This window comes from Scylla paramamosain, chromosome 34 (assembly GCF_035594125.1).
Source record: "Scylla paramamosain isolate STU-SP2022 chromosome 34, ASM3559412v1, whole genome shotgun sequence".
NCBI classification, from domain to species: Eukaryota; Metazoa; Arthropoda; class Malacostraca; order Decapoda; family Portunidae; genus Scylla; species Scylla paramamosain.
The window spans coordinates 3,710,391-3,722,414 of NC_087184.1; the positions used below are offsets into that span (position 1 = coordinate 3,710,391).

The window sequence follows — 12,024 nt, forward strand, 5'->3', positions numbered from 1 at the left end:
TTGTCCTATCACTCCAATCCCTCCTCAGGATCCCCCTAAGCGAAGGTGCCTGTGGCGTTTTGCCTCTGCTAGTTGGGGGGACCTGAGGAGGTATTTTGCTGATTTTCCTTGGAATGACTACTGCTTCCGTGTCAGAGACCCGTCTTTGTGTGTGTGAGCGCATAACAGAAGTGATAGTGTCTGGCATGGAGGCGTACATTCCTCACTCTTTTTCTCGTCCTAAGCCTTCTAAACCTTGGTTTAACACAGCTTGTTCTCGTGCTATACATGATAGAGAGGTGAATCTCATGCACTTTATATTTCTGCCCGGAACCATGCCAAGTCTGTTCTCCAACTAGCCAAAAACTCCTTCATTAACAGAAAATGTCAAAACCTTTCAAGATCTAACTCCCCTCATGATTTCTGGCATCTAGCCAAAAATATCTCCAATAACTTTGCTTCTTCTTTCCCTCCTCTACTTCAACCAGATGGCACCACTGCTATCACATCTATTTCTAAAGCTGAACTCTTTGCTCAAACCTTTGCTAAAAACTCTACCTTGGACGATTCTGGGCTTGTTCCTCCCTCTCCTCCACCTCTGACTACTTCATGCCACCTATTAAAATTCTTCGCAATGATGTTTTCCATGCCCTCGCTGGCCTAAACCCTCGGAAGGCTTATGGACCTAATGGGGTCCCTCCTATTGTTCTCCGAAACTGTGCCTCTGTGCTTGCACCTTGCCTAGTCAAACTCTTTCAGCTCTGTCTGTCAACATCTTCCTTTCCTTCTTGCTGGAAGTTTGCCTACATTCAACCTGTTCCTAAAAAGAGTGAGCGCTCTAATCCCTCAAACTACCGTCCTATTGCTTTAATTTCCTGCTTATCTAAAGTTTTTGAATCTATCCTCAACAGGAAGATTCTTAAACATCTATCACTTCACAACCTTCTATCTGATCGCCAGTATGGGTTCCGTCAAGGCCGCTCTACTGGTGATCTTCTGGCTTTCCTTACTGATTCTTGGTCATCCTCTTTTAGAGATTTTGGTGAAACTTTTGCTGTTGCCTTGGACATATCAAAAGCCTTTGATAGAGTCTGGCACAAAGCTTTGATTTCCAAACTACCCTCCTACGGTTTCTATCCTTCTCTCTGTAACTTCATCTCAAGTTTCCTTTCTGACCGTTCTATTGCTGCTGTGGTAGACGGTCACTGTTCTTCTCCTAAATCTATTAACAGTGGTGTTCCTCAGGGTTCTGTCCTGTCACCCACTCTCTTATTATTCATTAATGATCTTCTTAACCAAACTTCTTGTCCTATCCACTCCTACGCTGATGATACCACCCTGCACTTTTCCACGTCTTTTCATAGACGTCCAACCCTTCAGGAGGTAAACATATCACGCAGGGAAGCCACAGAACGCCTGACTTCTGATCTTTCTAAAATTTCTGATTGGGGCAGAGCAAACTTGGTATTGTTCAATGCCTCAAAACTCAATTCCTCCATCTATCAACTCGACACAACCTTCCAGACAACTATCCCCTCTTCTTCAATGACACTCAACTGTCCCCCTCTTCTACACTGAACATCCTCGGTCTATCCTTTACTTATAATCTGAACTGGAAACTTCACATCTCATCTCTAGCTAAAACAGCTTCTATGAAGTTAGGTGTTCTGAGACGTTTCCGCCAGTTTTTCTCACCCCCCTAGCTGCTAACTCTGTACAAGGGCCTTATCCGTCCATGTATGGAGTATGCTTCACATGTCTGGGGGGGTTCCACTCATACTGCTCTTCTAGACAGGGTGGAATCAAAAGCTTTTCGTCTCATCAACTCCTCTCCTCTAACTGACTGTCTTCAGCCTCTCTCTCACAGCCACAATGTTGCATATCTAGCTGTCTTCTACCGCTATTTTCATGCTAACTGCTTTTCTGATCTTGCTAACTGCATGCCCCCCCTCCTTCCGCGGCCTCGCTGCACAAGACTTTCTTCTTTCTCTCACCCCTATTCTGTCCACCTCTCTAACGCAAGAGTTAACCAGTATTCTCAATCATTCATCCCTTTCTCTGGTAAACTCTGGAACTCCCTGCCTGCTTCTGTATTTCCACCTTCCTATGACTTGAATTCCTTCAAGAGGGAGATTTCAAGACACTTATCCACCAATTTTTGACCACTGCTTTGACCCTTTTATGGGACTGGCATTTCAGTGGGCATTTTTTTTATTAGATTTTTGTTGCCCTTGGCCAGTATCCTTCCTACATAAAAAAAAAAAAAAAATAAAAAAAATAATATATATATATATATATATATATATATATATATATATATATATATATATATATATATATATATATATATATATATATATATATATATATATATATATATATATATATATATATATATATATATATATATATATATATATATATATATATATATATATATATATATATATATACTGTACTACTGCACAGTACTTGTACATATTTACATGATACATACATAATCACTGTAAATTTCTCTCCTTCCTGTCCTTTCACAAAAACCCTTTGACACATTATGTTGTGTAAATTTGAAAGGAAATTAATAAAAGGTGTAATTTTAGTAGATAAATAAGTGAACATGCATTAATTAATTTTCAAATGTGCAAGCTCTGACTCTAGTCTGCAATGTGTGGTGTGCGTGGTGAGGATGCGGAGGCAGATATTTATTTCATTACAAATGCGCATGTGGATGTTTGATTTATCAGAACTGCGGATGTGGATGCGAATGTAGATGTTCCGCGGATGCGGATGCGGCTGACATCCGATACATCTCTCGTTCATAGATATCAACAATTATCATAGTATGATGAACAGATAAAAAGACAATAGAAAGGAAATATTAAATCACGCGCGCACACACACACACACACACACACACACACACACACACGGTAACAATGGTATGAATCACGAAATGTTTCATATATGTGATCTTTTTTAGGTTAGTGATGGCGGAGAACAAGTCAAGATGCAGTGGACAAACGGTCATCTGGGGACATACGATGCCCAGTGGCTGCATGAAAGAGCTTTCAGAGAACCACGCCATAAGCCTCGGAGCCAGGAATGCAGGTATTTATAAAACACAGACTGAATTAACTTTCCAAGATGTAGGAGTAAATGAGCATATTGTTCGGGAACCATACGTCCTAAAATCGGTGTCGTCTTCATAACTATTCCTTTGTAGTAAGTAGCTGTCCGCTCTTTGTTTACAAACAAAAGATGGACTACGAAGAACACTTTATGGGATGTATTTCATCCATATTTTTAAATAATCTTTTTAGCTAAGTCTTCAGCCATGATGATGTGGACAGCAGTGAACAGATACGCTTATCAAGGCGGTTTTGTTTGTAAGTATTGGGTTCTGAGCATGCGCAGTTCCCGGGCGAATAGCTGTGTATAATAGGACAACTAGAAACACAACATACTGTCCACAACAACATGGCTGAAGACTTGATTAAAAAAGATTAGTTGAATATACGAGTATAGATGAAACAGACCCTATAAAGTGTTTACAGTAGTCCGGCTTTGTCTTTAAACAGAAAGCGGACAGCTATGTACAGTCAAAGACAAAAGTCGTGTCATAGATTTTTTAGAATATAAAATGTAACTCGTGAAACATTATGAAAACTTTAACGCAGTTATATACTAGCAGTTGGCAAGCCTGAATTTGAATTCATTAAGGTATTCTTCAGATAAGGATTCGAAGGTTCATGTCTGCAGGTGATGAGATAATGGCTAAAGCAAACCATGGGAATATTTGTTCCTTGTTGCAATAAAGGAATGCTTTACTTGTGAACTTATTTCTCCAGTCCGTAGCCTATGATAGACCGGTGCTGTGTATCATATGAGAAAGTCTTACAATTCAGCAAATATATTGAACCTCACGTGTGCTTCAGACATTGCTTCAAAAACATGAGTGGTTCGAAAAGACATTGGATGTAGCAGAGAACGTATCAGAGGATACAAACTAGTATGACGCATGATGTGTGGGGAGTATCGAGACCCCTATGGCAGTGTTACTAAACGTTCCCATGACACACGATATGATACACACCACCGGAAGGTTAGCTTTTTACCAGATGTTTCAACCAAAATTTATGATACGACTTTTGTCTTCGACCGTGCAAGGAGACAGCTACAAACACGACACCGGAACGAGCCAGCTTGAAAATGCATTAAGCATTTCCTAGCAAGGCTGTGCCAGACGATTACAGAAAATTTATCATCATTATGTGCAAAATTTTACGATATTAAGTCCATAGTTATTCTGGCCATTTATCTTTTATTATTAAATAATCCTCAAGGAATTAGTTGACTTATTATTGCTAGTATAAACAACTGATTCGAGGTTTAGTTTTAAGCATCCATTAAGGGATGAAATATCACGTCAGTGACATACTCAAAAGTTTTGACTTAACTTTTACTTTGAACTCTACTTGATTTGGTTATAAATATTCAGACACACAACATGACTGCGAGTACCTTGGTTATAAGGAATATTGTAACGTTTAATGCTTATGTTTAAATTTTACAGCTACTACACATGCTTTGTACAGCTACTTCAAGTGTAATAACTGTTTATTAGATATTGATGTGAGTTTTAATGTGTTGCTCATCTATCATTCTTTAGATGATCATTCTTTATTATTCTTTGAAAACTTATTCGTTTTGAGGAAATGAAGAAGAGGTGGAGCAAAATTAATGGCGTAGTGCCAAAAAGGCTGGAAGCTATTGCTTCCATTACCTTTACCTTTACCTGACAATTTTTATTGAGGTTGATATACACGTCTTCTGTAGTCTATATAATATTTTAATTTTAACTCTTCGTTACGAATTTTCTGTAATTTATAGTGTGCAGTTATTAATTGCGATTCGTGATTCAAACCAGAAATTGTTCAGTATCTGCATAATAAGACCCAGTGATCAACAGTAATTTGTTAAAAGAAAAAAAAAAAAAAGCCAGCGCAAAAACCCGGTCCCAAAAAACGAAACAGGTATAGACAATAAAAAAAAAAAAAAAAAAAAAAAAAAAAAAAAAAAAAAAAATATATATATATATATATATATATATATATATATATATATATATATATATATATATATATATATATATATATATATATATATATATATATATATATATATATATATATATATATATATATATATACTAAGGATAGCCACAAAAGATCTAGCAAGACAGGAAATCAAAGCTTGAAGAGTTGAAGCCGCCACTCATTTTAGGAACGGGTTAAATATAAGAAGCTTTCTACAAGAAGGAAATCTCAATGAACAAAGACAGTTGATTGATTAGTCGATTTGATTTATTGTAACATCGCGGCTATATGGTACCGCTGCAAATCTTGACAAGTAACAAAGACTGCCGGTCAAAATATTCATATTAAAAACAAAATGATGGTTTGGCAAAAACATTAAAAATCACTAATAATGTGAATATAAAACAGGAAATGGGATGAACCAATAAAATCTCAAGTGCCAAAAATTGATAAAGTTGGTATTTAAAGTACGAATTTAAAGTGAAGGGGTACTGATCCCACTGACTCAGATTAAAGTACTCTAACTCGGCTCACTGCGTCTGGCGCTATATGTAGTCTTCTTAGGAGTGAATTTGCCTTAACGTGTGTGTTTATATATATATATATATATATATATATATATATATATATATATATATATATATATATATATATATATATATATATATATATATATAAACGGGTATAAATCAAGAATTCTTCTTCATTTATTGAAGTTGTAACGTTTCACGATACGCAGAAGGCATTATCAGACAAAAAGAAAAAGAAAAATTAAGCATGTACTAAAACAAAAATATGAAACGTATAAAAACGAATAAAAAATGAGGTATAGTAAAGGCAAAGCACAATGAAAAAAAAAAAAAAAAAAAAAGGAAACAAATGGCAGCAAATGAGTAATGGATATATAGAGTAAAACACAACTTATTGATACTAGTGTAAAACAGAACTAAAGGTATAGTAATATCAGACAACGAACCTTGATAGTTCCAGTTGAAGGAGTAGTGAGGACTGACAAGGGATAGCGGTGTGTGTGTTAAGTTGGTTACTGCCTCGGAACCCAAAGGTCCGAACCGGGTTCCGAGGCAGTAACCAACCTAACAGAAGAACAGTGAGCATCCATCACAGTAGCAACAAAACTGTTAGAAAGGAAACGAAGTTACAGAAAGAGGGACAGAAACCGTAGGAATGTTGTTTAGAAGTCAAGGTTTTGTGCCAGACTCTATTAAAAGATTTTGATATGTCCAAGGCAACAGCAAAAAAAGATGACTAAGACTCAGTAAGTAAAGCCAAAATATCACCAGTAGAGCGTCATTGACGGAAACTATACGGGCGATCAGATATAAGGTTGTGAAGAGAGAGATATTAAGAATCTTCCTGTTGAGGAGAGATTAAAAACTTTATAAACGCAGGAAATTAAAGCAATAGGACGATAGTTTAAGAGATTAGAGCGGTCCCAAGGAGTAGGCAGAAGATACCTACCAGTGAGGTCTGAAGCACTAGACCATGGGGTGCTGTGAACTTATCATTAACCCACCTGTGACCTAAATGAACGTTTCCCTTTGTGTTTCACGACAAAAGGGGGCAATCACAGCCTGTCCTCTAAAGACAACTCTCTTCCTTCACACAAAATTACATGCATCTAATTACACACACACCCTTCACTCAAAATTCAAAATTAATATGACGACTACTAAACCAGCCTCGGAGTCCGCATCTAGGGAGGGGACCACAAATTTCTCCAGGTCCTCTTCTGGTTTCGACACTTAGTGTCTTGACATCCCCCCCAACTTTTCTTCATTAACTTCTGCAACATTCATGGCCTTAGATCTAATTTTCAATCTAGAACACCACCTCTCCTCTACTAAACCTCATCTTTTCTCACTGAAACACAGATGTCAGAGGCAACTGACAGTAGCCCCATTTCTGTTCCCTCCTACTTTTCCTGCCCTCATTTTCAGTCTATGTGTTGAGTCTATGTGCACATTGGCTTAACCTGCTCTCGTGCCCACGTTCTTGAATCTTCCAAGTTTTCCACTATCTGGCTACGAATACAGAGTCACTCTCAAACTAAATTTATCTGTGCTGCATACCTCTCACCTAACTCCTCTGACTATAAGAAATTCTTTGACTATTTAACTTCCAAAGTGGAGCACATTCTGACTTTCTTCTCTTTTGCAGAGATCTCCATTCTTGGAGACTTAACTGTTCACCACCACCTTTGGCTTTCCTCTCCCTTCACTGACCATCCTGGTGAAGTAGCCTTTAATTCTGTTATCCTCCACGACCTAGAGCAACAGATGCAACATCCTATTCGTATTCCTGACCATCTTAAAGATATACCCAACATTCTTGACTTTCCTCATCTGTAATCCTTCTGCTTATGTTGCTACCCTATCTTCTCCGTTGGGCTCCTCTGATCACAATCTTATATCTGTATTTTGTCCTATCGCTCCAATCCTTCCTCAGGATCCTCCAAAGCGGAGATGCCTCTGTTATTTTGCGACTGCTAATTAGGGGGACCTGAGGAGGTATTATGCTGATTTTCCTTGGAATGACTATTGCTTCCGTATCAGAGACCCGTCTCTGAGTGCTGCTTTATTTCAACTTGATACCACTACTGCCATCTTATCTATTTTTAAAATTCTTCCCTCAAACTTTTGATAAAAAACTACCTTGGATGATTCAGGGCTTGTTTATCCTTCTCCTCCACCCTGTGACTACTTCATGCTACCTATTAAGATCCTTCGCAGTGATGTTTTCCAAGCCCTCGCTGGCCTTAACCCTTAGAAGGCTTATGGACCTGATGCCTCCATTGCAACTTGCTTAGTCAAACTCTTTTAACTCTGTCTATCAACATCTACCTTTTCTTCTTGCTGGAAGTTTGCCTACATTCAGGCTATTTCTAAAAAGGGTGGCTGCTAATTTCTAAAACTACCGTCCTATTGCTTTAATTTTCTGCATATCTAGAGTTTTTAAATCTGTCCTCAACAGGGGAGATTCTTACACATCTATCACGTCACAACCTTCTAACTGATCGCCAGCATTGGTTTCGTCAAAGCCACTCTACTGGTGATCTTCTAGCTTTCCTTACTGAGACTTGGTCGTCCTCTTTTTAGAGATATTGGTGAAACTTTTGCCCTTGCCTTAGACATATCAAAACTTTTGATAGGGTCTGGCACAAAACTTTCATTTCCAAACCTACCCTCCTACAGGTTCTATCCTTCTACCTGCAACTTTGTCATATTTCTTTTCTGATAGTTCTATTGCTGCTGTGGTAGACAGTTACTGTTCTTCTAAATCTATTAAGTGCTATTCCTGAGGGTTCTTTCCTGTTACCCACTCTCTTCCTGTTATTCATCAATGATCTTCTAAATCAAACTTTTTGTCCTATCCACTCCTACGCTGATGATACCACCCTGCACTTTTCCACGTCTTTTCGTAGACGTCTAACCCTTCAGGAAGTAAACAGTTCATACAGGGAACCCACAGAATGCCTGACTTCTGATCTCTCTAAAATTTCTGATTGGGACAGAGCAAACTTATGGTTTGACTGTTTTGAATTGAGAGTATAGGCGTTTTCTTTTCCGGGGATTCCCCGGCTTGCGGCGCTGCCAAACATTGTTCTTGGCCAGTTATCAAATTAGAGCCTATGTGTCGCTGATACCTGGTTCCCCACACACTACCACTCTCTCTCTCTCTCTCTCTCTCTCTCTCTCTCTCTCTCTCTCTCTCTCTCTCTCTCTCTCTCTCTCTCTCTCTCTCTCTGTATATACAATCTACATTTCATGCAAATTTATTTCTATCAGAGACCTATACTTGTCATTAGAATTTGAGAAAAAATGTACCTGTCAGTCAGTCAAGCTGTCCCTATCCCCTTCTCTCTCTCTCTCTCTCTCTCTCTCTCTCTCTCTCTCTCTCTCTCTCCATTGTGAATTTCGTTTAAAAGTGATAGGTTTCCTTTTTTATATGATATTTCTCTTAAACTATTATGTTATACTTTTATTCTTTGGTTATGACTTTTTTGTATACCACCATCGAGGTAAAAAGTCAGGGCACATTGTTGGCTTTCGCTGTTTGGGCAACAGCTATTGAGGGGTCAAGTAATGACCTCCTATTAGCCTTTTCTCCCCCCCCCAAAAAAAAATTCTTGTTTACTGAGTAAATAAACTCTTTTTCTTGGGTGTGGAGGTGACAAGAGCGAGTGAGAGAGGTAGCTTCCATCCTGGCTGGCGGCGCGAGAGGAAGTGACCATGGATTAACACGGTCACTCTATGTGACCCCACTTGGTCACTCATGGAGACATGACAATGCCTGGAGGAAACGTTGCCAAGTATTGTGGTGTTTAAAAAAAAAAAAAAATAAATAAATAATTGCACTTATAAAAAAAAAATAAAACATTACACTAACTTGCCTTTTTTTTTTTTTTTTTGAGGATCATAGTGTATATATACTACAACACCATTTAATTTTGAGGTAGGAAGCATCTGACCAACTCGGTCTTGGTATGAGTGTGGCACTGCCACAGGCTGGGGAATCCCCAGAAAAGACAACACCTAAACGCTCAATTCAAAATGGTCAGACCATAGTATTGTTCAATGCTTCAAAAGCTCAATGCCTTCATCTATCAACTCGACACAGCCTTCCAGACAACTATCCCTTCTTCAGTGACACTCAACTGTCCCACTTCCTCTACAGTGAATATCCTTTGTCTGTCCTTTATACATAATCTAAACAGGATACTTCACTTCTCATCTTTAACTAAAACGACTTCTATGAAGTTAGACTTTCTGAATCATCTCCGCCAGTTTTTCTCACCCACCCAGCTGCTAACTCTGTACAGAGACCTTATCTGTCCATGTAGAAAGTATGCCTCACATGTATGGGCAGACAGGGGTTCCATTCATACCGCTCTTTTTGACAGGGTGGAATAAAAAAAAAATGGTTTTATCAACTTCTCTCCTCAAACTGACTATCATCAGCCTCTTTCTAATTGCCACAATGTTACATCTCTTGCTATCTTCTACCACTATTTTCATACCAACTCCTTTTCTGATTTTGCTAACTGGATGCCTCCCTTTCTCCCACGGCCTCGCTACACAAGACTTTCTTCTTTCTCTAACCCCTATTCTGTCTACCTCTCTAATGCAAGAGTTAACCAGTATTCTCAGTTATTCATCCGTTTCTCTGGATAAGCCTGTCTGCCTCTGTATTTCCACCTTCCTGTAACTTGAACTCTTTCAAGAGGGAGGTTTCAAGACACTTATCCTGTAATTTTTTTTAACTACCACTTTCGACTGTTCGAGGACTGGTACCTCAGTGAGCCTTTTTTTTCCCCCGTTTTGTTGCCCTTTTTAGGAACAGGCTGAATGTAGACAAACTTCTAACAAGAAGGAAAGGTAGATGTTATTAGACAGAGTTGGAAGAGTTTGACTAGAAAGGTGCAAGCACAGAGGCACAGTTTCGAAAAAAAAAAAAAAAATAGGAGGGATCACATCAGGTTCATAAGTCTTCCAATGAGGATATGTAAAGCATCACTGCAAAGGATTTTAGTGGGAAGCATGAAGTAGACAGAGGATGGAGGAGAGGGAGGAACAAGCCCTGAATCATCTGAGGTAGCACTTTTAGCAAAGGTTTGAGTGAAGAGTTCAACTTTAGAGATGGATGAAATGGTAGTGATGCTGTCAGGCTGAAACAAAGGAAAGAAAGATGAAGAAGCAAAGTTATTGGAGATATTTTTGGCTAGGTGCCAGAAGTCACAAGAGGAGTTAGATCTTGAAGGATTTTGACACTATTAATGAATGAGTTTTTACTAGTTGGAAAACAGACTTGGCATGATTCCAGGCAGAAATATAAAGTGCATAAGACTCAGGTGGTAGAAGGTTCAAGTACCTTTAGTAGGCCACCTCTCTATTATGGAAAGGATAAGAACAGGTTTTGTTTAATCAAGAATTGGAAGGTTAAGGGCGAGAGAAATAGTGACTCCATGCCAGACTGTCACCTCTGTAATGCGCTCAGCACAAAGAGATGGGTCTCTGACATGGAAGCAGTAGTCATCCCAAGGAATATCAGCATAATAACTCATCAGTTGCCCCCCCAATTAGCAGAGGCAAAACACCAGAGGCTAAGATTGAAGCGATAGGACAAGATACAGATATGAGGGTGTGATTGGAGGAGCCAAACGGAGAAGATAGGGTGACAACTTTTGGAGAAGGATTTGACATGATGAAAAGGTCAGGATTGTGGGGCGTAACTTCAAGACGGTCCGGAATACGAGTGGGTGTTGCACCCTACCCAACTGGAGTAGACACCTGCTGAAACGATAATTACTCCCAGTGAGGTCTAAAGCACCGTTCAGGGGGTGCTGTGAACTTATCATTAAACCCAGCTGTGACCTCACTGAACGTTTCCCTTTGTGTCTCACAATGCAAGGGGGCAGTCACAGCCTGCCCTCTAAAGACAACTCTCTTCCTCCACACAAAACTACACGCACCTAATAACACACACACCCTTCACTCAAAAGTTTTAAAATCATCATAGCGACTCTTACACCAGCCTCGGAGTCCCCATCTGGGGAGGGGACCATAAATGTCCCCAGGTCGGACTGCCTTTCTGTTGACAACCTTAAGTGTCTTGACACTCCCCTCAACTTTTCTTCATTAACTTCTGCAACATTCGCGGTCTAAGATCTAATTTTCAATCTGTAGAACACCACCTCTCCTCTTCTAAACCTCATCTTCTTTTCCTTACTGAAACTCAGGTGTCTGAGGCAAATGACAGTAGCCCCTTTTCTGTTCCCTCCTACTTTCTCTATCGTCATTTTCGATCCAAAGCTGGATGCTGCGTTTAAGTGCGCAATTACTTAACCTGCTCTCGTGCCCACGCTCTTGAATCTTTCGAGTTTTCCACCATCTGGTTACGACTACAGTCACTCTCAAACTAAATTTATCTG

General features: G+C 39.2%; 1 protein-coding gene across 17 annotated transcripts in view; it reads left to right on the forward strand.

The window, feature by feature from the left end:
* The window catches only part of LOC135090048 (gamma-butyrobetaine dioxygenase-like), a 91,249-nt gene that overhangs the window by 29,027 nt on the left and 50,198 nt on the right, over nucleotides 1–12,024 (forward strand). For all 17 annotated transcript variants that reach the window (XM_063986297.1, XM_063986291.1, XM_063986299.1 and 14 more), the window contains exon 5: nucleotides 2,960–3,087. In XM_063986297.1, coding sequence (XP_063842367.1) covers nucleotides 2,960–3,087 — 128 coding nt within the window. The remainder of the gene's footprint in view (nucleotides 1–2,959; nucleotides 3,088–12,024) is intronic.